This window comes from Equus asinus, chromosome 12 (genome assembly GCF_041296235.1).
Source record: "Equus asinus isolate D_3611 breed Donkey chromosome 12, EquAss-T2T_v2, whole genome shotgun sequence".
Classification (NCBI taxonomy): Eukaryota; Metazoa; Chordata; class Mammalia; order Perissodactyla; family Equidae; genus Equus; species Equus asinus.
In genome coordinates this window covers 76,146,423-76,171,161 of record NC_091801.1, presented here as the reverse complement: position 1 = coordinate 76,171,161, position 24,739 = coordinate 76,146,423, and the positions used below count along the sequence as shown (strand labels likewise).

Genomic DNA, 24,739 nt, shown 5'->3' with positions numbered 1-24,739 from the left:
GATTCCCAGACCAGCGTGTCTGTGCTCGGTCACAGCTACTTGACAACTGCCCTGCCACTGGTGGGGGCTGGAGATGGAGGAGATGTGGATGAAGGATTCTGACATAGGTCCAAGCCTCAATTCTGCCCTGGGGGTTGTAGGGGAGAGGAGAGGGGGCAACCAGAGTGACAAATGGGCCTGTGACTAGATAGGGGACAGGCCAATGTTCACAAGCAAGGCTGGAGTTAAAGGGGGAGCCGGAAGCCCATCACTGATGCAGCCCTCACTCTGAGTCAGAGGGCTTCCCTGTGTGTCCAAGGCCATAATCCATGCCTTACGGTTCTCCAGGGCCAGTCAACCCTGCTGGGGAATCCTGTCCTGCTCTTTCCTGAGCATGTGACCTTGAGCAAGTGTCTAACCTTCTGAGACCTCAATAGACACACACACAGATACACATCGCAAGATAAAGCATGGGACAGCTTCCGACACATAGTCCAATCAATGGAAACTATGGCTCTTGTCTACGAGTGTCAGCGTCACTGGAGGGAGCTGGATGTTCCACTGAGGGCTCAGCTGGGCTGGAGGCGGGCCAGGGGCCACGAGGGGATGGGGCTTCGGGAAGAAGGGGCCGCACACGCACAGAGCGAGCCTCAGCTTCAGGAGTCAGCAGTCCCACCAACGCCAGCAACTCACCGGAACTCAGGAAGCCGAAGACGCCCACTCGGTAGCCGGCAGTAACCACGATGAGGTTGCCAACAGCAGCCAGGAAGGAACCGTCAAGGGCCAGCTGTCCTTCGCTCACCCTGCCCTCCATGGTGTTGTGGAAGAACACCAGCACGGACGCTCCGGGGGCCTGTGGGGATTGGAGAGATGCGGGGGCTACAGCTTGGCCCATTTTCCCGCAGCAGAGCTCAGTGAGGGCACCTTCCCATGGAGGAGTGAGATTCTGAGCCTGCGTGTGACTCTTCTGGTCAGCGCTGCTCTCTGGGCACACTCAGTCCCATGTTATGGGGTGAAGTGTGTCCCCCTAAATTAACATGTTCAAGCCCTAACCCCCAGGCCTCAGAATGTGCCTGTGTTGGGAGCGAGGTCCTGTAAAGAGGTAATTAAGCTAGGTGGCCCTTCTCCAACATGACTGACATCCTAACAGCGCTCAGAGCCATTTTATTGGGTGGCACACCAGCAAGAGAGGAGGCTGTTTGCCTTGCTGCCGGCAAGTGTCAGTGAAGAGAGGGGAGGCTGCAGAGGGTCCTGAGGGTCAGTCCTCAGCCTCTCCACCCCGCAGCGAGAAGGAGGTGTCCAAGATGCTGCCCCCCCAACCCCTGCAGGGTCCGTCACTTTAGCAGCATGCGCCGCTGTGGCAGCCCAGGCTATGGCATCAACGCTCCTCCCCCAAGGCCAGGATGAGGCGATGGAGCTGCTCAAGACAGAAACAGCAAAGCTTTCTTCAAATGGGAACTTCCCTGGGGGACGGAGCACTGGATTTGGAGTCAGGATACGGGGACCAAGCCTCCACTCAGCCCAGCTGTGTGTCCTTAAGTAAGTCACTTAGCCTCTCTTAGCCTCATTTCTGCACCTTTAAAATGAGGAGGGACTATATATAGAGAGAGATAGGAAGATATAGATATCTTCCTTGTAGAATCAATGTGAAGACAAGTGAAATCACAGATATGAAAGCAAGTAGCAGGCTGGTTTGGAGCCAGAACTTAATTTGGCATCTGCAAGTATGGTATGACCAGAGTTGGGCAGAATGGAACTCTATCACCTCCCTCACTCTAGGCTCCATACTTCTGTTTAACGCAGCCCATGAAGTACAGTTGACTCTCTCTGCTAGTAGGAAACCAGGAATTGGTGGCATCGTCACATGCACCATGGGATCTATCAACTTTGGGTCAGCCTCACCAGAAACTCTTGTTTCCTAAAGCTCATCAGGTCCTTTCACTCCCATGCATTCTGACCCTTTCCCCCAAATAGAAAACTCAAATATTCAACCTCAGGGTCACAGATGCTACTTAGGCAGAAACGGGCTTCAAAACAGGGCACAACCAGGGTCAGGGTCAAAGCCCCCCACCTCACCTCCAGAGCTGCCTCAAATAAGAGTCCATGCAGAAAGCTCCCACAAACGCCCCCGAGGGGTGGCCCCAAGCATCTTCCGCAGGGGAGAGGGCATTTCCTCATTTGCAGGCTAATTGGAATGCCAGCTGCTCCCTTCCCAGCCTGTGGCCTCTAGGGGTCCCCGCCCTACATGGCCGGCCCTCACCTTGCCTGCCTGCATGGCTCACATCCTCCCACCTCTGCGCTGTGCTCCAACGGGACCTCCTGACCGCCACCGACCCCCTCCTGTCCCTGTGTATTTTTCGTCACTATTTATTTGCTTGTCTGTTTATTTCTGGCCCCGGGAGGGCAGTGGCTGTGTTTTGTCACAGCGGCGTCCCACCTGGAGCAGTCCCAGCCCGTCACAGGCCATCGTGAATATTTCTTAGAGAAGCGGGTGGGGATAACGGTGCACCGGCCCCGGTGTGGCTGGGGCGCCGGGATGCCGGACGTGGGGAGGATGGGACGAGGCTGTGGAGGAAGCCGAAGGCCCCTCTGCCTGCTCTCAGCCAGTCAGGCCTTCTCGAAGCCAAGAGCCACCCCAGGGGGCATGGGAGCACAACCCAAGGGGAGCACACGGGAGAGGAGGGAACGGGGCCCAAAGCCGCGGGGAGCGGGTGGCACCTGGGCGGTTTTCCAGGCAAACCCAGCAAGGGCTGCAGGACTCACCACATTCTGGGGGACAAACACATTGAGATGCAGGCAGTCTTCACTGAGCCCGGGAGACAGGGGCGTTCTGGCGCCCGGCTGCCAGCAGCTGGCCCTGCAGATACAGGCTGTAAGACTTCCAGGGGAAAGGAGCAAGGCGGCAGGCCCACATCCCCTTCCCACTGCCCCGTTCCCGAGGCTGGGGTCCCACCAGCTCTGGCAATTAGGCAGCCTTGGGAAACGGGAGATGGGAGTGGCAAATGAATGGGAGGAACAGCAGGTGCCCGCCACTCTCCCTGGCACCGGCCTGGGCAGGAACATCCCCCAGGAACAGGTGCTAAACCAGAGAGAAGGGCACCCGAGACAAGGAAGGGGACAATGGATGCCACTTGGGACCTTGGCCCTCCTTTGCTCCAAGTGTGCAGACCTGTTGCCAGATGAGGTGTCCGACCTGCTCTCTACGTCAGCACAGAGTTCCTGTGCGCCAGGGTGAGTGTCTCCCAGCATAAGAGCTGAGACCACATCTGGGACAGGCCTATGGAGGATGATGGTACTTCACCCAAAACACTGATTCCACTCAGCACTGGGATCTGATGAGCCAAGTGCTCCAACTACTCACCACTCTAAAACCTCTGTGACTCAACCTCCTCTGTCAAATGGGTACATCCTAACGTGGCAAAGTGCTCTAGTTGGGGCAGGTTTATTCCTTTCGTTTCTCAGTGGTGGAGACTCAGCCGTGGCTTTCTACATTCTCCCTGCCACTGGCTGACTGCAGCCTCCACCTTCCCCGGCCTAGATATTCAAGAGCCTCCTAGCTCCTCTCTTTCTGGCCTGAGCCTGTGGACCTGCCCGGACTGTGGGAAGGGCAAACGCAGGTGGGGAGGAGGAGGGGGAGTGCCCTTCTTCAGGGTACTCCGCACACGCTCTAGTTAGGAAAATCACAAAATCTTCCCCACTGCGTCAGCTATCTAAAGCGGTGTATGCCTGGGAGGAATGGATGAAATCGAAAATAGCTGATGAGGCAGGAGGACAGGCTATAGATGCTTTTTTCTCATTTTGAAAACTCCTTTTAATATTGTCCCTATTAGAAAAAAAAATAGTTATTTTAAGGTTATTTTCATTAGCTCATGTAATTTTCCTTCTCTGCTATATTTCTCAGCCGCCCTGAAGTCAGACGTGGCCAGGAGTTCTGAGCTCTGGCCACCCGGATGGATCCTGGTGCAAGTGTTGGATGCACACCACTTCCAAGGGTGGCCCCTAGAAATGCCCCCAGCAGACTCTCCCGCAGCCTCTTTCCTAAATGCGATGCCGAGGGAGGTTTGTGCTGAAGAAGGCAGAGCCTCTGTCAGCCTGGGTCCCCGAATCGCTGTGTGGAGCAGAGCACACCAGCCCCTCCATCACCAAGTGGACTTTCCAGGAGGAAGATAACGTTATATTGGGGACATTTATCTGTTAGAGCGCTTAATGCCACCTTAACTACAACACCCCCACCCACCGCACCGCTCCCTCTAGGAGGCACTGCTCTGCCCCAGGGTCTCCCTCTGATGGATGACGATGCGAGAGGGCTTCTCTGGGCAGTCACCTAAGCGTGCTCCACTCAGCCCTTACCGTGGCTTGGTGGCATCCCAAGGTCCTGTCCAGTTCAGGGGCTCGGGTGCCCGGAAGCGGCTCTCTGCCAAGGGCGGGGAGGCATACGGAACTCCCAGGAACTGGTCCACCTGCTTCCACGAAGTGCCCACCCGGATGGCCTGGGACCTGCCCAGCAGCTGGCCGTGTGCGGCGATGGTCACAGAAGGCGCAGATGTCCCAGAGCCGAGGAGAGGGAGGTCTGTTGGGAGGGGCGTGCAGGGGAGGAGGACGAGAGGGAGCAGTGGGTGCTCTATTCAAACAAAATACAGCCATTTGCACTTTAAAAAGGTTGAAAATCCATTCAGTCCCCAATAGCTTAAGTCCAGTCAAGTTAGTGCTCAATGTGAAAAAAACTGCCAAGACAGTTCATCTTTACCAGGCACTGAATATGTGCAGAGGCTGTACCAGTGCCTTCTCTCCAGGTGTTAGCTCGTCACTCTGGCCCACAACCCCTCACTCAGCCCCGTGGGGCCAGGCGTGAGCTTCAGGTCAGACGTAATTGGATTTTTACAAGAACGGAGGGACTTTTTAGAACTTTTGGATTTCAGGATTGCAGCTAAGGAACTGTGGCCCATATTTGCCTTTCACTGGTGAGGAAATAAGTTTGGGGACTGAGGGTGGGCAGCTGCCAGGACTTCATGGTCATGTAGGAGTCAAAGCCACACCTTTCTGAACCCAACTCTGACCACGCCCCATTCACATGGGGTCAAGGGTCAAGTCAGGACCCCTCTCTGGGCCTCTGCCCATGCCTGCAATGCCCTCCCTCCCTTTGTTCGTGTCTGAACCCCGCATGGTCTGTAAGTTCTGGGCTGGGCCCGCCTGCCATCACCGCTCTGAGCTCCAGAGGGCTTTCCACGCCCCTTCTTGTAGGGCTAATCACCAGATCCCATCGGCCTCCCTGGAGCCCTACCTTATCTCCTCTACTATATTTTCTTTCATTCGCTCACTCGTTCAACAAACTCTTGTCGGGCTCCAGCTCGGTGCCAAATGCCAATGTCAGGGACCTGAGACAGGCCTGTGTGTCTGATTCTCCACAGGACTTAGGGCCTCACACAAGGGGAAACAAACACTGGTGGAGAGATATTGTCTCTCTCTCAATGTGTGTGTGTGTGTGTGCAAAGTCTCTTATTATTTCCAGCAGCTGGGTTTGCGTGGCTCGGCTCTCCCATCAGCTGGTTGAGAGCGAAAGCTTTGCTGCCTCTGCAGCTCCTTTTGTTTAATATATATACATATATATGATGACTAGACAGGAGCACGGGAGAAGGGGCAGACAGACAGACAGACAGGCAGGCAGGAGTCTATCCATTCCTCAAGAGCTTGGTTGAATGCAGTAGTTCAACTGGAGGTGATTTTGTTCCCAGGGGACATTTGACAATGTCTGGAGATATTTTTGGTTGTCACAAGGGTTGGAGAGAGACGCTCGCTGTTGGCATCTAGTAGGGTAGAGGTCAGGGATGCTGCTAAACATCCTATGATAGGCAGGACAGCTCCCCACAGCAAAGAATTATGTGGGCCCACGTGTCAATGGTGCAAGGTTGAGAAACCCTGGTGGGACATGTGTTCATGACCTCCAGCCCACTGAAGCTCTGCACCGTGAGGGAACACTAACAGCCGGTCAGGGGAGTCAGGGAGACCTGTGTTTTATGATATGACCAGCTACTTCAGGAAAACATTGTAATTGTTCTGATCTTCACAATTTTTCCATTTGCAAAGTAGGAATAATAGCAGTCCATACAACACGAAGATGTCCAGAATAGATAACACGATGCCTGTCATGTTCCAGGCCCACTGCCTAGCAAATGGCAGGAGCTCAACACATGAATGAATGAATGCATGAAGGAAGGAAAAGAGGGAGGGAGGAAGAGAGGGGAGGGAGGGAGGAAAGGAAAGAAGGAAGGAAGAAGGAAAGAGGGAGGGAGGAAAGGAGGGGGGAGGGAGGGAGGAAGGAGAGAGAGAGAGAGAGGGAGAGAAAGAAGAAGAGAGAGAGAGGGAGGGAGAGAGGGCGAGAGAGAGGAGGGAGAGAGAGAGTGGGAGAGAGAGGGAGAAAGAGAGGGAGAGAGAGAGACAGAAAGAAAGAGAGAAAGAAAGAAACAGAAACAAAGAAACAAAGAAACAACGAAGGAAAGAAAAAGAGAAAAAGGAAGGAAGGGAGAAGGAACATAGTGAATGAAACCTTCTCTGTTGCACAAACACTGGATTGTGAGTTCCAACTCAAGATGGAAGCTCAGGATGGAAAGAACCAGCTGCTGCTCTGTGATCTGGCCTCCAGCACAAATCATGACCATCTCGCCCCACAGTTGCTTCTCACAAGATTTCCTGTTTCATTCGTAAATCACAGGGTCTCGGGCAAGCCCTGAGGACTGTGGGTGCTAACATAGCAGAAACTTCTGAGGTCAGGTTTTTGCTCTGCAGGAAACAGCCACATTTCATGAACGTGGCATCATCCGAAGGCGGGGCCGAGACAGAAAATATGAGAGCTAAAGAATTTCGAGGGAATGCGAGCATGCTTTCCCACAGACAGCAGTGTTCCAGGCCCCGTGCAGAGGCTGCCCAATGAATCCCAAACTGAGCGAAATCCAACACGGGGAAATGTTAGATGCACAGCTCTCCCTTTTGAAATCTTTTGCAGAAATGGTGGACTTTTCCCAAAACCCTCCCATATTTAGGCCATGCGACTCCCTGGGCTAAGAAAATTATCTGCAGCTCTGTATGCACATTAGGTGCAAACCAACAGTGTCTGTGTGGGTGGATATGGCATGCGTCTTCCGCCGGAACTGAGCATTTCATGTTGCATTTGAGTTGCATGCAATGAACAGAGAAGCAGCCTCATTTGTTTTACAGAATCAAACCTCCAAGTCCAGCAGGACCACCACACGGATTAGCTACCCTATGGGCGACACATACTATTGAAATCTATCTGACTTGACCAAACAATATCATGTCCAGCGAGAAGACAAGACTTGAGATGGAGGGCCCAAGACGCCAGCATAGAGCACTCACAGGACTCCCAGGCCCCGGGGCACAAGCTGGAGGAGGGAGGCAGAGAGGAGGATGTGCCGGGATCAAGACAGGCCAGAAGGACCATCAACACTCTAGGATGGGGTGGGGCCAAATCTTGCTGTTCCCTGACTTTGTAAATAAAGTCTCATTGGCACAGAGCCCCGCCCATTGGTTTACCAATCGTGTGCGGCTGCTTTCCTGCCACAAAGGCAGAGCTGAGCAGTTGTAACAGAGACATGTGGCTGCAGAGCTGAAATATTTATCATCTAGCCCTTTACTGGGAAAGTCTGCTAATCTCTGCTCTATTAGATAAGATGAAAGGAATAGCTAACAGCTTTTAAAAGTTATTAATTTCATCCCGTAAGTATGTCTAATCGGGGAGGTGCATCCGCCAGGCCCCCGGCTCCCATGTTTCCTGTTCCACGGCTCTTACTACTTTGCTTAGGGATGGATTCACATGTTGCTCTGCCCTTTGCGTGCTTCCTCCCTGTATCCCCAGCACCTGACCCAAGGTCTGACACATAACAGCACCTTACTGAATGTTTCAAACTAAACTGAGCCAGGAGCAGCGGCCTGCTCTGAAGTGGTTGTGATGTGGTACTCAGGCATTGTGGTTTGCAGGAGAGCATTGCATCGAGAGATTGCACCTGGCTCCAAGTCCCTGCTCTGTCCTCACTAGCTATATGAAATCAGAGAAGTAACATGACTTCTCTGGGCCAGAGTCTCCTGATTTCTAAGACGGGGATAAAACCCTTATCTTGCCACCTCAAGGGATAGTGTAAGGATCAAATGAGATGCGGCACATGAAACAACTTTCTATACTACAAAAAAGTACTAAAAAGTGACCTATTTATTTTACTAAGAAACTCAAAGGGCAAAATGCTTCTATATCTCAAAGAAACAAATGAATAAAGGCAGTGCCAAGAAATTCTGGGTTAGAAGTAGGGTTTTTGACCTTCCTTCAGTCCAAGCCAGGTGAGTCCCACCTAGCCCAGGATAACTTTGGCCAACTGTCTGTTAAGAACCTCAAAAGCCATCCCTCTTGAATCACCACATGCTAGGACAGTCCCTCCCAGCCAGACCCAGGCTCTGGGGAATGGCTGCAAAGACATAGGCCGGCACTTACTTGGCTTCCGGTAGATGTAGGTGGCCTCTTCACGAAGCAGAAGTTGGCAGTTCTGGGCCTGCAGGCTGTGAGTACAGCTCTGGGTGTCAGGATAGAACACACACCTCACGGCACCAGGTTGGGTCTGCAGAGTGGTGACGAGGCAGGCCTTGTGACGGGAACACTCTGTGGAGTAGGAGAGAGTGAAGCTTGGGCCACAGAGATGTCACTTCAGTCACGCACCATCTATCTATCCAATCATGCATCCATGAATCCATGCATCATCCATCTGTCCAATCATGCATCCATGAATCCATGCATCATTCATCCATCCATCCAATCATGCATCCATGAATCTATGCATCACCCATCTGTCCAATAATGCATCCATGAATCCATGCATCATCCATCCATCCATCCAATCATGCATCCACGAATCCATGCATCATCCATCTGTCCATCCAACCATGCATCTATGCATTGTCCATCCATCTGTCCAATCATGCATCTGTGAATCCATGCATCATCCATCCAACCAATCATGCGTCCATGAATCCATGCATGATCCATCCATCCATCCAGTCATGCATCCATGAATCCATGAATCATCCAACCATTCATCCAATCATGCGTCCATGAATCCATGCATCATCCATCCATCCATCCAAGCATGCGTCTGTGAATCCATGCACTGTCCATCCACCCTGCCATCTATCCATGCATCATCCATCAATCCACCCATTCAATGATACACCCATGAATCTATGTATCATTCATCCACCTGCCCATCCATCCATCCCAAGATAACCTGGGATGCCTGGCAGAAAGGAATTAGGCTGGGAGAGAAGACCCTCAGTGGGGTCTCCTCTGCAGTCTCCTCATCCTCCATAGTCAAGGTCTCCAAGGGGATAAGCCAGCCAGCTGTCCTTCCATCCAATCATGCATCATGAATCCAGACATACATCCATGCATCATTCCTCCATCCATCTATCCATCTATCCACCCAACGATGCATCTATGCATCCATGTATCCATCTATCTATGCATCCACCCATCCATGCATCCATCCACATCCTCACTCGCTTATTCATCTGACCACTTACAATACACCCCAGGCACTGTGCCAGGGGCTGCGAATAAAATGGTGGTGGTGGGGCTGGGGGGGACCCAACCCTCCCAGCAGTCTATTTTTCACACTACAGTCAGGTTTTGGTTGTTTATTTATTCACAGATGTGCTCTTGTCACTCCCCTGTTTAAAGCACCTCCATGGCTTCCGACTGGTCTCAGGATTAAGTCACACCAGACAAGGCTCTCCATGCGCTTCCTTGCCTTCCTCTTCAGCTTCGTCTCCCTCTGCCCCCTACCCCCATCATACCCACCACATTCCCTCAAGGGTTATATTATTTCCCATGTGTGCCAGGTCCTGCACTAAACAGCTTAAATTATTCATGGCATTCAGCATATTCAGTCCTAAGAACAGCTCTGAAAATAGTGCTGTTTCATTTGATTGAGCAAGCTGTGCACTCCCTAAAGGCTTTATTCATAGCCTAGTCTCTATGTAATGGCACCACGCAGACTTGTGCAGTGCACAACCTGTACATCTGTACATGGTGGCCCTGTCTGTGTAAGATAGGCATATTGTTATCTAACCTTGTAGAGAAGGAGACTCATAGAATCTCAGAATTGGAGGACTGGAAGTGCTATCTAATCTCAGCCTCTTTCAGAAGGTAGTCTTTGTAGACCATTCCTAACATGTGGTCACCAAGCTCTTTTGTTTAACTACCAGTGACCGAAACCCTCTAAAGGAAGTATGCGTCTGTGAACAGCTTTGCCTATTAGAAAGTTCTCCATATTGCACTGAAAAATATCTCTTGAAATTTGAGTTTTACCCATAGGGCTTAGTTTTGCCCATGAGCCTGGCCAGAACAAGTACACTTCCTCCTCACCGTGCTGGGCCACCTGCGATCTGAGGATAGCCATCACAGCTTCCAAACGTCTCCTCTGTCTCACATTAACCCCGTAGATCCTTCCTCTGACCTGGTCCAAGGTTGCTCATTTTCTGGCTGGCTTATCCCCTTGGAGACCTTGACTGTGGGGTGGCCCTGCCAGAGGACGAGGCTACTACAGAGGAGAGCCGACCCAGGGTCTGCCCCCCCAGGTTAATCGCTTCCTTCCTTCCTATGCACCCCAGGTCACCTTGGGCTCGCCTGGGTGTCTCTGAGGCCAGAATCTTGAGCAGCACTTGTGGGAGAGGAGCCTTGTCCACCATCTGAGGGTAGAAACTTACCCAACAAGCAGAAGTCTCGGGCAACAGAGAAGTCGCTGGTGGCAGCCGTGCTGATTTGGGCAACATCAAAGTTCCTGATGGACGGATCAAGAACTACGGACGAGGGGGCCAGGGACTGCCATGCATCCAGAGCGGCTAGGAGAGAAAGTGGGGGACAGTCAGTTGCACATACATACCACTCGGGGAATGAGGAAGACAGAGGAGGGCCACCTGATGCCCCCAAAGGGCAGCCCCAGGGCACCCTCCTTGTGGTCTCTATTCTTGTGTGATCCCCTCCTTTATCTATCACTCCAGTCTACAACGATTTTTTAAGAGTTTTTGATGAGCCAAGGTCTGTGCTCAAGCCTATGGATACAAAGGTAAAAAACAAAACAAAAGAGACAAAGTCTGAGAGTTTCTAGTTAGCAGCTTGCAGTAGAAGGGGAGAGAAGTCAGAAAGACAAGGCAAACAGCGTAACGCAGTCGTTATAATGCAACAATTAGAATAAGGCTGGGTACCGGTGCCAATAACAAGCCTATCAGTAGGTGTTACCAGGTTTTGTCTGCAGGCCTTCACAGACATGCCATCATTTAATCATCCGCAGCCCGCAGGGGGAGAAAGGACCATTGCTCTCCTTAGCAGACACCGTGGCCTGCTGCCCAGGCCACCCTCAGGACCAAGGTTCTCATCTCCCCAACTGCTGGGAAGTTAGCGGCTGGGGGCTCCCAGCTGAGTCCCTCTCCAGGAGTTGCCTTCTGTCTGGGCGAGCTGTTTCCCCTCCCCAGGGTCAGCCTGGGTCCAAAAACTAGTCCATATGGGTATACAAAGGCCCAGTGCCCCTTTCTCAAAAGGGGCTCTGAAGGGGCCACTGTCCAGTTCATATGGAAGTTCTACCTGCCCCCTGCCTGATCCCTCCCCCTCGCTTCCTTACAGCTGTGCCCTAAACTTCCTGCACGCACATCTCCATCACAGAGCCTGTTTCCAGGAAACCTCAGCTAAGACATCCATTTTAAAGAGGAAGACAACGAGGCACGGAAGGGTTAAAAGGGCTGGTCCAGCAGCGCATCGTTCATAAGGAGCAGAACACGATCGGAACTAGGTCTTTGCATCCACAGAGCCTGTGTCCTTCCGTTGCGCTACCGTCCTGTAAGTAGGACATGCTGTCACAGCAGGACAGAAGGACACGCTGGTGTAGCTGCCAGGGAGACGCTCGGCAGAGGTGAAGCCATCTGGCAGAGCCCCTGTGTCCCCTGAGGACAGAGGTGGCCCTCAACAGGGGGCTTAAGCTTCCACTGTGAGGAAGGACTGCGGGTCTGAGTCGATGGGTGCTTTAGTCTGTCCACAAATAGCCCTCGAGAGGGCAATTGCCGCCTCCCAACACAGGCCTCTGTGATCATTCGAGAGTGCTGATTCTAGAACATTCCAGAGTGCTGTTCAGTGGGTGCATCACTGACAGTTAGTGGTGAAAATCTTTCTATTCATTTATTTTTGCTTTTTGTCTTTGACTTTTTCTTTTTCAGAAGATCACAGCAGTTTATCCCTGTAATAAATACTAGGGAGCATCTACCTTGTGCGAGCGGAACCCCGGGGCAATCTTAGGTCTCGCACTTGACAGTTTACACGGCACCATCACTTATCAGCCAAGCCCTTTGGGGGTGTCCCTCCATCGCTTCAGTTTCCCCATCTGTGAAATGTCTCCACGTTTGATCCCCCAAGCGCCCCGGACAAGGGGTCGGGGGGCCCTCTAACATCCGCTTCATAAACGAGGAGTCGGAAGCTGGGAGAGGTTACCAAGAACACAGAGGGGGACAGTGACCATGCCAGAGAGAGAACCAGGCCTCTCGCTCTCAGCCAATGCCCCTTCCGTCCCCTCTGAGCTTCCTATGCAGCTGAGCATCTTTTCTGGAAAACTATCCCCAGATAGGAAAAGGTCATCGCCTTTGATAGCACCATGTGCTTAGCTATATGGGGAAGCCTGTCATTTTTATCTCAAATCTGTCTTTGACACACAGAGCACTGGCGGGGAGGGCGCTCACTAAAATTAGAATGGTAGATAAAGTAGCATAACAACCCAGCATCACTACCTTTTTTTTTTAACGAAAAAAGAAAAAGAGCAAGAAGAAAAGTTTATCCAGAGAAGCTGCCAAATAATGCAAACAATTTTCACATGGGACTCAGCAAGAGGACCTGGAGCCGGAGGGCCATCCTCAGAATCAGGAGCCACCACGTCCTTCTGAACGGCTTCCCTGCAAGAGACCCTGGGCTTTCATCTTCTCGAGCATCCTCCCCATGTTGCTATTTTCATGGTCAGTACAAGTGGCATTTTTGCAACATGACCAAGCTGAGCTGCATATTTTTACATGGTGAGTATCCTGAAATTTGGGAGAAGAGCTATGATGGGGTTTCAGGGCCAACCTTGCCAACCATGGTCTTAAAATGGAAGCCTTAGCCGCACTCTGCATTTAGGTTGATGTCTGGGGGGAAACACTATAATTGAAGGGTGAATTGCATCTCCAAAGTGAGAGCCAGCTCATCGGTCGCCATCCCAGGGCCGGGAGCCAAGTCCCTGCCACACCCTCCTCCTGTCCCCCTTTCCCAGATGGCAGGAACCCCCTGGATGAGCCACTGCTGTCGTGCAGAATCCAACAACTGGGGTTCATGCCCCTCAGGAAAATTCTGAGAACAAGTCCTTTGAGAACGCAAAAGCATGGTGAAGCATGAAAGCTGGGGATCTTGGTAGCACTTCCTGAAAGTTTGCTATTTGCCAAGAACCCGGCAACACCATTAATATTCACGATCACCCACGTGTGGGCACCATCACTCTGCACATTCTACAGACGAGGAAATGGATCCAGCAACACGTCCAAAGGGCTTAGCTGATAAGTGGCAGTGTTAGGACTTGAGCCCAGCTCCTCCAGGCAGAGAGAGCACACGGCTTCCTACGATGCCGCACCTCTTCTCCCGATGAACGAGGCGAAGGCAGCTTCTGAGTGACTCTGATCTGCACCAGAGTTTGAGAACTACTGACGGACGGTAGGAAGGATCCTAAACTTTTTGGCTGATGAGCCTCTTTTTCCAGGCTTCCAGGAAAAACAGCAGCACCTGTGGTTTGTTGATTAGTTTTATTTTGCTTCAAATAGACTTTATAAATTGCACTACCGGTATCACTTATTAAAAATAATCATCTTCCGTTGAATTGGAAATGCCATGTTTATCACATATTAAGTACCTAGACGTAAACGAATTCTGTTTGGTGGCTATCTGGTTTTTTCATTCATTTCTTTGCTAATCCTGGCTCTACCCTCATGTTTCTTAAACCATCGTCACTTTATAATACACGTTATCATTGTAGAAGTCTTCCCAGATTATTTTCCTGTTAAAAATATTTCTTGGCTATTTATTCTACCAGATGAAATTCAAAACCATTTTGACAAGTTTCAAGAAAGCTCATTTGGGATATTAATTGGAACATTCTTAAAGTTAAAGGTTAGTTTGAGGGGCTGGCCTGGTGGCGCAGTGGTTAAGTGCGCACATTCTGCTTCAGTGGCCCGGGGTTCGCCGGTTCGGATCCCAGGTGTGGACATGGCACCACTTGGCAAGCCATGCTGTGGTAGGCGTCCCACATATAAAGTGGAGGAAGATGGGCACGGATGTTAGCTCAAGGCCAATCATCCTCAGCAAAAAGAGGAGGATAGGTGTCAGATGTTAGCTCAGGGCCAATCTTCCTCAACAAACAAACAAACGAATAAAAATTTTAAAAAATAAAAATAAAATAATAAATGAATAAAAAAAGTTAGAAGTTAGTTTGAGAAAAAGATTTTTAATTTTATTGTGACTAATTTGGGGTCTCATTAAGAATGAAATGGGATTTTTTTTCCACTATATTTTTTAAAATAGTTATTGTTGACCCAAAGGAAAGTTATTTATTTGCATGTATTTCTTTTCTAGCAGAACCCTGACCTCACTCTCAAAGTAACTCGCAGATGTGAAACTCAGGCTCTTCTCTGTGTGGCTGCTCTGAAAACGGGCCCCAAACTGGATCGCAGACGCAGCGATGACATGCCTCAGTGGGGCTCCAGTTGGGCAATCCTCTGTGTTAACTGATTTACTATGCACTTGTTCATTCATTCATTTATTCACTCGACAACTACCTACCAGCCTCCCACATTCCCAGGACGATACTTGACAGCAAAAGTTGGAAGCCTGGAAAAACAGGCTTATTAGTCAAAAAGTCTGGAATCCTTCCTATTGTCCATCAGTCATTCTCAAACTCTGGTGAATATGAGTCACTCAAAGAACTGAGTACGAACTCTGAAGCCCAGGTGCTGTCCTCGCCTCGAGGAGCCTTGGTCTCTGTGCTCCCTATCAGCTTTCCAGGTGACTCTGACGCGTGGCCGAGTTGAGAACCACAGCCTTACACAGTGCTTGAAATACTCCTTTTGGTTTTCTTTGATTTGGCCACCAGCGCTGGAGAAACAGCTTAGGCTGGTGAAAAGAGGCAGTTCCAAAGCTCGATCTAATACTGTGTGTCCCTGGGCAAGCTCCTTAACTACTCTGAGGAACTTGCATCTTTAAAAGTCACGTCTTTCTGCTAAGCACTGCGCTTGCTCTGGATCTCTCATCCACATGACGCCTCTGAGAAGATGACATAGGACCACTGACATCTTGCTGTAGATGAGCTCATCAGCTCCTCTGCTCTGAGCCCCTCTGAGTCAGACCTCAGGAAACTGGTCCTTTCCCCCCAGAGCAGGGAGAAGAGGGAGCAAGAGGAGGAGGTGACCAGAGAAGGAGAAGAAAACGGTTGGCTCCTCCAGGATGACTGTCTCCCAGGGTACCCAGGGCTTCACTGCCCCTCAGAGGCCCTGGCATGCTCTCTAGTTTTGCTAGATCCCAGAGCCCCCAGGGAACTCCCCAGGAGCCACTGCTGGTTAGGGAAGAATATAGGATGATGGGCCTGCCCCTGAAATTGTCAGAAACCAGAGAACGGGTGGGACACATCCCGCAGCTGTAACAGTGACTGCCCTGAGCATATGTCATAAATGAGACACTCTTGGTTAAGCAGCCAGATTCCTCGAGGCTATCCCAGCTCCTCCACTTAACTGCTCTGCGACTTTGGGCAAACGACTCCCCTTCTCTGAGGCTCAGTTTCCTTATCTGCAAAATGGGGAGATAATGAGATCTTCTCTCCTAAGGTGGTGATCTGAGTGAATGAGATCCTAGACGTGAACCGTTTAGCACAGATCTGGCACGGGGGGAGCACTTAGCACAGTAGCCCCCCAGCACCGTCTCTGGGTCAAGCTGCTGGGTTCTCGCTGCATCTCCATCACTATCTTTTGAAAACTATGGAGGCATGAGCCTGACTGAAGTACCGTGGGAGGTTCTCTAAGGCGTATAGGAGCCCAAACCATTGCCAGTGATATTAAAATCTTCTTCCTGGCTTCTGCCTGCTCCCTGCTCCCTCTCGCCCATCCCAGCATTGCCCCAAGGCACCTTGCATCCCGCCCATCAGCACCTCGCCCCTGCCCTCTGGCCCTGCAACCCCTCAGTCAGGTCACAGGCAGGGTGGGACGAGCCATGTTCCTGCCTCACCAGCCACTGGGCCTTCTTTTCTGGAGAAGACCTGGGGCTGGAAACAGCAACGTTTACACACAGCAATGTTTCAAGGTTTCACGAGCACAGCACATCCCAGAGTGCCACTTCACTGCCCTGCCTCCAGTCTGCTCTGCACCCTACACCGTTCTTCTTTCCTGGGGGACTGTTTCCACCACTCCCCCTGTTGTCCAACCCAGAAATCCCGTCGTCCGTGTCCCTCCTCGTCCTGTCAATCCTGCCTTCTCAGCTCCTCTGGGAACTGTCCTTTCTTTTCCATCCAGATTCTGGCCTCATCGATTTCACTCCAGCTGCCGTCACTCCAGTTACTGAGACCCTGTCGCCAGTCTTGCCCCCTCTCAGGCCATTGTCACATTGTAGCCAGGGTCACCTCCAAATCCGACTACGGCACTCACTGCCTATGGTCCTCGGGGTCACGGGCAAACCTGCGGTGGGCGGGGCAAGTCCGCCCAGGTCTCCAGCTGCATCGCACCACCCCTCTTTACTGGGGGGCCTGGTGCTCCCCACTCTCACCCACACACCAAACAGGTCATCAGATAACCATAAGAAGTGAAAAGAGATATCCCTTTACTGAATAATTGGAGTTACTTATGTTAACTCATGTCCACCCACCCCACGGCAGATAGGGACCCTGAGCCACAGAAGGAAAGGTCACGGCATACTCCCCAAGGTCACAGACGCACTTGCTAAGGTCACAAAGGCATCCCAAGGTCCCAGGGCACTCCCCAGGGTCACAGGGCAGAGCCTGGTCTCAGATCCCGCCAACACGGTCTCTGCTCTGCCTGGCCACAGCCTGGGGCATCATCGCTGAGGTCCTGACTGGCAAGCTCAGCCCACTTTCCCAGCAGCAAACGCCCTCCTTCTCAGTGCTCCGCCCAGACCCCGCACTGCCGTGGTGAAGACGCTTGGTCACTCGTTCATACTATAAACCGTAGTATGAAACAGCTCACCAGCAGGTCCAGGACCCTGGAGGAGAACGTACCTTGGGAGGCAAGTGGCCCTGTTGCCCACTAGCAAAGGGGAAATGGTGGCCTTAAGGGGAAGAGTGATGCACCAATGTCACGAGGCCCTTTGCTCTGGGACGGGATAAACTTGCAACAAGTGCTACCATCTAGCGAGCAGGCAGTAAACGCCTAATAATTCCTGTGAAGAGTGTCTGACTGTGTCTTACGACACTCTACAGAGATGAACAATTTTATCTCTATTTTACAGAAGAGAAAAGTGAGGCCCAGATAGGGCCAGTGACTTTCCCAAGGCCACACAGCTGAAAGGCAGCAAGTCAGCATTTGAACCCAGGACAGCCCTATGGCATTAAACTCCACTGTGCGTCACAGAGTTGCTGGGGGGTAGGGGGGTACAGAGGACCAGGTGGCGGGGGGGGGGGGGGCGGCTTGGGCCACTGCAGGACTCCAGGGCAGCACGGGCTGCATCCTTGGCACAGGTAGCCTCCAAGTGACATTGAGGTCCTTTCACTCCCTTCTGGAAAGCACTGTATTCCCTTTTAATGCACACTAAAGAAAAAAAAATTACTGGACAAGAATATATCTGAAATTTAATTTTCCACCAATCTATGGAAAATTCTGTTTAATTCCCTTTCTTTCCTTCTTTCCTCCCTCCTCCCTCTCCCTTCCTTCCTTCCTTCCTCCCTGTCTTCTTGCCTTCCTTCCTTCCTGCCTTTTCAGACATCAGTTAAAGGAGGAAATGTTGGCTTTTGATTTCAAGGCTTGGATAGAACACTGTCAACCATTAAAAATAGCTTTAAAAAAGCCCCACATCACAGCAGAGCTGTTAATAGAGCAGGGAGAGGTCCATCACCTGCTGGCTGCCCAACGAAAGGTGGGCTCCTGCTTGGACACTCATCTTCCGCATTTGCAAAAACTGAGGGGAAGTGCCTTCAATATTTTTGAATCAGATCAAAGGGCAGAAATGTCAAACCGACAGCAACTGCCACCCTTTTTTCCAACGTTCAAACGATCACAGACCCATTTCTTAAATGAAAAAAATAAAAAATATGATTTTCTTAAGAATCTCCAAGAATAAAGAGAACAATGAGTGTAAGTTCCAAAACGATACAGGATTCTTTCTATTCTTCTTGCAATCAGAACCCCAAAGAATTCCCATCAGCTCCTTAGCACCTATCGAAGGAACTGGTGCCGAGTACGGAAAAGCTGGAGGAAATGCTGGAGGGGGTTTCCACACCCAGGTTGGCTGACTGGGGCAAAACATCAAAGTTTTGAAGACGTTCAGGCAGGAAAAGCATCTCAGGCACCAGCAAACCCCCACGACCTTGGGCGTGAGCAGAGGACAACAAGACTTGGGGCGGCTGCTGCTATCGCAGCTTGAAGACCACAAAGAGCCTGCCGGTGGGAGGATGCCCGCGTGCCGTCATTATCAGACAGGACCAACACTCCGACATCCTGATTTCTCACTAGACACCGCCTTTCAAGTCAGAACCACGTCACACTGGGCTATTTTTGTCCTTGTTAGCACGCGGAAAAAAACAGATGTTCCTTTGATAGCAGAAAGGAAAAAAAAAACCACCTTTGTTATTTTGTGATCGTTTGAAAGATGAAAATGGGACCGGAGCTACCTGTTGATCTAGCATTTCTTCAGAGAGAAGGCCTGACACTTACAGCAGACCCTACTGGGCCCCTTTTTACATGTATAACACTAGAAAAACACCTAAAGACATATTTCCTGTGCTCAGCCTCCAAATGCCCCTTTTGAGTTCCCCAAGGGCACGCTTTTCTCCTAACTTTGCCTCTCCAGAGGTTAGCAGGGGTACCATGGTGAGCTGTGGTGGAACTTCCACCCAAGCAGGACTTTGAAGTCCTCACCCCCCGTACTTCAGAATGTGACCTTGTTTGGAGAGAGGGTCTTCACGGAAGTCACCAAGTTAAAATGAGGTCATCAGAATGGTCCCTAATCTAAAATGACTGGTGTCCCTACAAAAAGGGGGAAACTTGGACATAGAGACGCTCCTGGAGGGAAGATGATATGAACACACAGGGAGGAGACAGCCATCGACAAGCCAAGGAGAGCCTTCTGGAACAGATCCCTTCCTCACAGCCCTCAAGGCACCTACTCTGCAGAGATTCTGATCTCAGACTTTCGGCCTCCAGAACTGCGAGAGCATAAATTTCTGCTGAGCCACCCAGTCTGCGGTATTTTGTTACAGCCGCCCTAACAAACTAACGCAGTGAGTGAGTTCTCAGTAAAAACGTCCTTTCGCTGTCTCACAGAAAGCCTGCTCGGTCCGCATGTTGTACTCTGGCTAGATAATGCTAATCCTAACGACAATTCTTGCAAAATAACACCTGTGACCACGGCTGATATTTATTAAGCATTTCCTATCTGCCAGGCACATTGCGATGTGCTACATACGTTATTTCAATTAACGCACACACAGCTGTGTGACGGGGCTGTGCTGGTCACCCTGGCTCAGAGAAGTGGCCTTGCATCTTTTAAGGAGGGACGGCTCTGGGGGTAGTCTGCCAGGCCAAATCCCAGCTTTGCCCCCTGCCAGCTCTGACTTTGGGTGAATTCTATGCTAAGTCTCAATCATTGTCATTTTGTTTTAATCTGTAAACTGGAATAGTCATGTCATCTGTGTCATAGAGCACAGCTTCCCATACGGTAAAGGTCACAGTTTGCTATTCATCTTTCCGCACTTCCAAGGGGAGGGGGTGGAGGCAGCTAGGGCTGGTCCTCTCCTTTGGTTACCGCAAGGCAGATGTCAGCATCCCCAGTGTGTGTCATGGCATGAAAGATTCAGCAAGCTCTGGACACAAGGTGAGGACTGCATGGAGCAATGCTGCCCACGGCTTGGTGCGTGTGAAGTGCTCCATAACATTTGTTAAGGGTTTGACCCCTGTGCGGCCACCTCCACTGGCCAAGCTCCTACTTTTGTGCCATGTTGCTGAATGCACAAGGACATAGATGCCATCACTTGTGAAATAGGGCATTTCAACCAAAACATGAACATTCATAGCACTGATATGAGGATGCCACCCCCTCACCTTCCTGGTCAAGACTGTCCCACGTGGGGCATAGCTCTGTCATGTGGCCCAAGAGGACTAGAAAAGATTCAAAGGATTCAGGAACTCAGGAGGAAGGACACAGAAGACAGAAACTCTTCAGACGAGGGTAGAGGTCAGCAAGATTTTTCAGTTAGAAGCTAGAGAGTAAATATTTTAGGCTTCCGTGGACACATTCGTTCTCTGTCGCATATCCTCCTATATTTTTTTTACAATCCTTTAAAAGTGACTGAGGGCCATCCTCAGCTCATGGGTCACACAAAAACAGACTGCAGGCTCTGGTTTGCCGACCCCTGGTCCAGTAGGCAGAGGCTGAAAAGGGTCGTGGTTTCAGTCATTACGACCACGGTGGAGGGGGGTTCTACAGTCTAGGAAGCAAAACTCCAACAGGCAACGTGACAGAAAGATTTTTGTGCTTTTTCCAGGAATGAGGAGTAGTCTGGGAAATGCCATCTGGAGGGTAAAATATTGTAATTTTATGATATGTTGATAGTTGCCCTTCTTAACTTGGCATGTTAAAGTCCTTTCACAAAATGACGATGATTAGTTTGTTTTGTTTTTAAAAATTGTTCTTACTTGGTAGAATGAAAACTTGGCAACCATGAGCTGTCGTCCAATCCAAGAGGAGAATGTAAGCCCAGCCTGTCTTCTCTAGACGCGGCCTTGCTCGCTCCGGATGCAGCCTCCCGCTGCTCCCATCTCCCTGAAACAATCTCGCTGCTGTCACAGCTAACCAACCCCTGGACCCGTCTCATCCTTTCCCAATACTGCGTCCTGGAAACAAGGGTCCTTACCACGATCATAATGTCCCCTGTCCCTGTTTTGGGTCACAACCTTCTGGCCACAGAACCTTCTAGTCCTTCTCAATATCCTCAACTGGGGATGCCTGGTCATTCTCTCACATTCTTCAAATTCTTTGCCAGCCAGCTCATAATTTTCATCCCCACCCCAAGTCCTGCTAAAATCTTTATCCTCTAGAGGGAAAGTAGATGGCCCATTCGACACTCTGGTCTCAGTCTCCTGACCTTACTAATCCCGGAGAACTTTATTTCCACTGGCTCCAGCCAAGTCCCTCCACCACCACAGCCCAAACCCCATCACAGCACTGAACTCCGTCACCACTCAAATCTTCGTTTTTCTAAGCTTTGCTTGCTGTTACACCCCACAATCCTCTTTGTTCCCAACATTTCCACACGTTATCCCGCTAAAACCAGCTCTTTTAATTTCACTGTGATTTCTACTCTCTTACCCCCTCCATGTTATCCATCTTCACTGGCTTATCATAAACCAAGGCCTCCCATTGGCCGGTCATTTCAACTTCCCTTTTACGAATGCCCTCAACTCCCTTCCCGCCCAGTCAGATTAATCCATTGGACCTGCTTTCTGTGCGGCTTGTTGTGGCCTGCTGAGCAGGGCTAAAGAAACATCCACAGACCAACAAATCGGTGCCTTTCTAGCTTTCGGATCTTCAGCCTCAACTGAACTCTCCACACAGGCTGACAGCTTAGGCATCGCTCTCTTCATTCTCTGCAACCACTGCTCCCAAAGCTTGATGCTCTTTCCAGGCCTAGGCATGGTCACAACCCTCGTACTCTCAGCAAGTGGCCGACCTCTTGCCTCCTAGAGAAAAGATGGACCATTACCAGCACCTGCTTCGACTCCCTGTCCCCCTCTCCACTCTCTATGAGCCATCCCATCTTTGGCTGTTAGAAGTCAATTCCCTCATCTCTCCTCCAGAGCTTGTTCTTTCTCACCTCCTCAGGGGCATCCATCTATCAGTTATCCCCCAATCCAGCCCCACTCCCATCCTTCCTTCATCTTCAGTGTAGCCCTGGACACTGGCACTCTACTTTTTGTGTAAAAACATACTCAAATTTCTCCATTATGAAAAGAACACCTTACTCCAACCCAAGGTTTCTTAACTTGGGGTCTTGCTTTCAGGGTTCCAGTTCCCCAAAAATATAAGCAAAATTTGGTACAGATAGAGAGGCATACTTTTTTCAATACATTATCGTAGGTGGTTCCTAAACTGAAAATGGATGGTTACCAACTAAAGTTCCACAGCTCTTTTTCCAGCGGTCAACCTCGTTCTCTCTTTTTCTTCTCACCAAAGATTCTTAGGAAAAGTTTGTAGTTCCTACTTTCTTAAATCACTACTATTTCATTTCTTCCCTCATCACTCCGGTAAGTTTGCGTAGGACTTTTCATGACAAACCCAACGAAAGTTTTCAGTCCCCATCTTCGTTGAAATTACTGACCACCTCTCCCTCCCCTGGTTTCCACGACACCGTGTATTGCTGGTGCTCCACCTATCTTTCTAGCTGCTCCTTCTGGCTTCTGCGCTTCTCTTAAATACTGCTATTCCGCAGGGGTCTGTCCTTGACCCTTACTATTTACAGTGGAACGCTCTCCACAGGTGATCTGAGAGTCCCCATGACCTCAAATACCACCAACACGCTAAGGATTATCAAAGACAACTCCAGGTCAGACCTTCTGCCCAAGCTTATGCTGGGAGAGTCGGTGCTTACTAGACACCTGTAAGCACATGTCCCCGAGGCATCCTAAACTCAGCACGTAGGAAGCCGAACACTTCATCTTCCTTCCTTCCTTACCCACACTCCTCAGGTGCTGCCCTTCTTACACTCTCTGTCTTGGGAATCGGCACCACTACTCACGGCACTGCCCAACCCAAAACATTAAACCTTGTCTCTGAGTGATGTTCAAATGGACTGAATGTCCGTCTAGAAAGGACATTGTAGAAGGAAAGTCAGAATAAATATCCTTTCAAGTCAAAATTTCAGATTCTACCGTTGTAAGTGAACACGCTCCCTGGGGTAAACACATCCTATCTGAATTTCTAGGAAAAAATACATCTCCAAGGTTCCTTGCGATCTGTCTGCTGCCTCCCTTGCCTGCCGCCCCAGCCTCGTCTCTCATCAGTCGACTTCCGACCACCCCAAACTCACGTCTAGTGTCTAGCAAATCACCCGTGTTGTGTGACTTTGCTCACTTTCCCCTTTGTTTGACAGGCACTTACAAAGGGAAGTCAGTTTATTCACAAGGTGAACTCATTTCATCCTCCAAAACCCAACTTGGATGTGGCTTCCTATGGAAACCTTGCTACGGCTCCTTCCTCCACCGCCCCAAGAGTTTTCCTTCTGCTCTAAGTGCCTTATAAATACGTCTCCTGTTCCACTATTACATTGCAATTTATTTATGTTTTTTATCACTCTGTTAAATTATGAGCTCCTTGACATCAAAGACTCTGCCTCCTTTTTCTTTGATTCTCCAAGACCTATCATAACAGCATATAAAAAATATTAACAATACAAGTAGTAATATAGTTTTACTAGCATTGATTAAGTGTTCTATGTGCTAAACAGGAATAATAATATAAATATTTTGCATGAACTGCCAATCCATAAATGTGTATTAAAGGAATTAATGAGGTTCCTTAATTTTATGCCAATCCATTTATTTAATGGATGTATGAATGAATGATTTAAGAATGAATTTATGAATGAATTTAATGAAGTCATTAATTAGTAAAGGAGAAATGGCATACTATTCTTTTTCTCATCTCTATAAAGATTAACACTGTAATTTTCCATATACCACAAGACCTCAATAAACAATTATTAAATAAATCAATTAGTTAATTAATCACATAGGAAGCAAAGCATGGACGACTGATTTCATAATATATCACTTTTATGTCCTGCATTCCGGCCTATGAAAGACTTTCATTTACACTGCAATATTTAATAACTACATCACCCTGTGCATTAATTGTATTACTATTTTGCAAAGGACTGAACTGAAGCTCACAGGTGGTGTGTAATGAGGCCCAAGTCACAGCCCATGATTGGCAAACCAAGAACTTGACCCCGACTGCCCCCGCCCAATTCCCGCTCCACACAAGCTGCCTCCTTCTCCCTCTGACTCATCTTCAGACTCGCAGAGTGCTTCCCTTGAGTGGCATGTCTATTGGAGGCGGAAGTTTCCAAAGGCATCTGGGTCCAGCATCTGTGGAGATTATGAGCTCGTGAGCTGGTGAGTAATCATCTTTTACACTGTTAACTTCAAAGACACTTCAAGAGAAATTTCTAAGGAAAAACCATACACACGAAACCAGACTCGGAGCTATATCCCTCCGTGTCCTCATGATTACTTAGTCCATAGATCACTTAGTGCTTAATTACTAAATCCGTCACAAGCAAAATTCCTAGTGGAAATTCAAAGGCTCATACTGAGTCTGATTTCTCCCTAAGAAGTTGGACTCATAGCAAGTGAACCCCCACCAAAACTCCTGCCACATACATAGGCTGCCTGGGAGATGGCGTGATAACTGGGTCTCCTGGAAACATTT

General features: G+C 49.9%; 1 protein-coding gene across 1 annotated transcript in view; it reads right to left on the bottom strand.

The window, feature by feature from the left end:
- TG (thyroglobulin) overlaps positions 1–24,739 on the bottom strand; it is a 242,927-nt gene that overhangs the window by 110,342 nt on the left and 107,846 nt on the right. The window contains exons 34-38 of the mRNA XM_070481642.1: positions 10,744–10,878; positions 8,477–8,641; positions 4,330–4,549; positions 2,743–2,836; positions 673–832 (exon numbers count right to left, since the gene is read on the bottom strand). Of these exons, the coding sequence (XP_070337743.1) occupies positions 673–832; positions 2,743–2,836; positions 4,330–4,549; positions 8,477–8,641; positions 10,744–10,878 (774 nt within the window). The remainder of the gene's footprint in view (positions 1–672; positions 833–2,742; positions 2,837–4,329; positions 4,550–8,476; positions 8,642–10,743; positions 10,879–24,739) is intronic.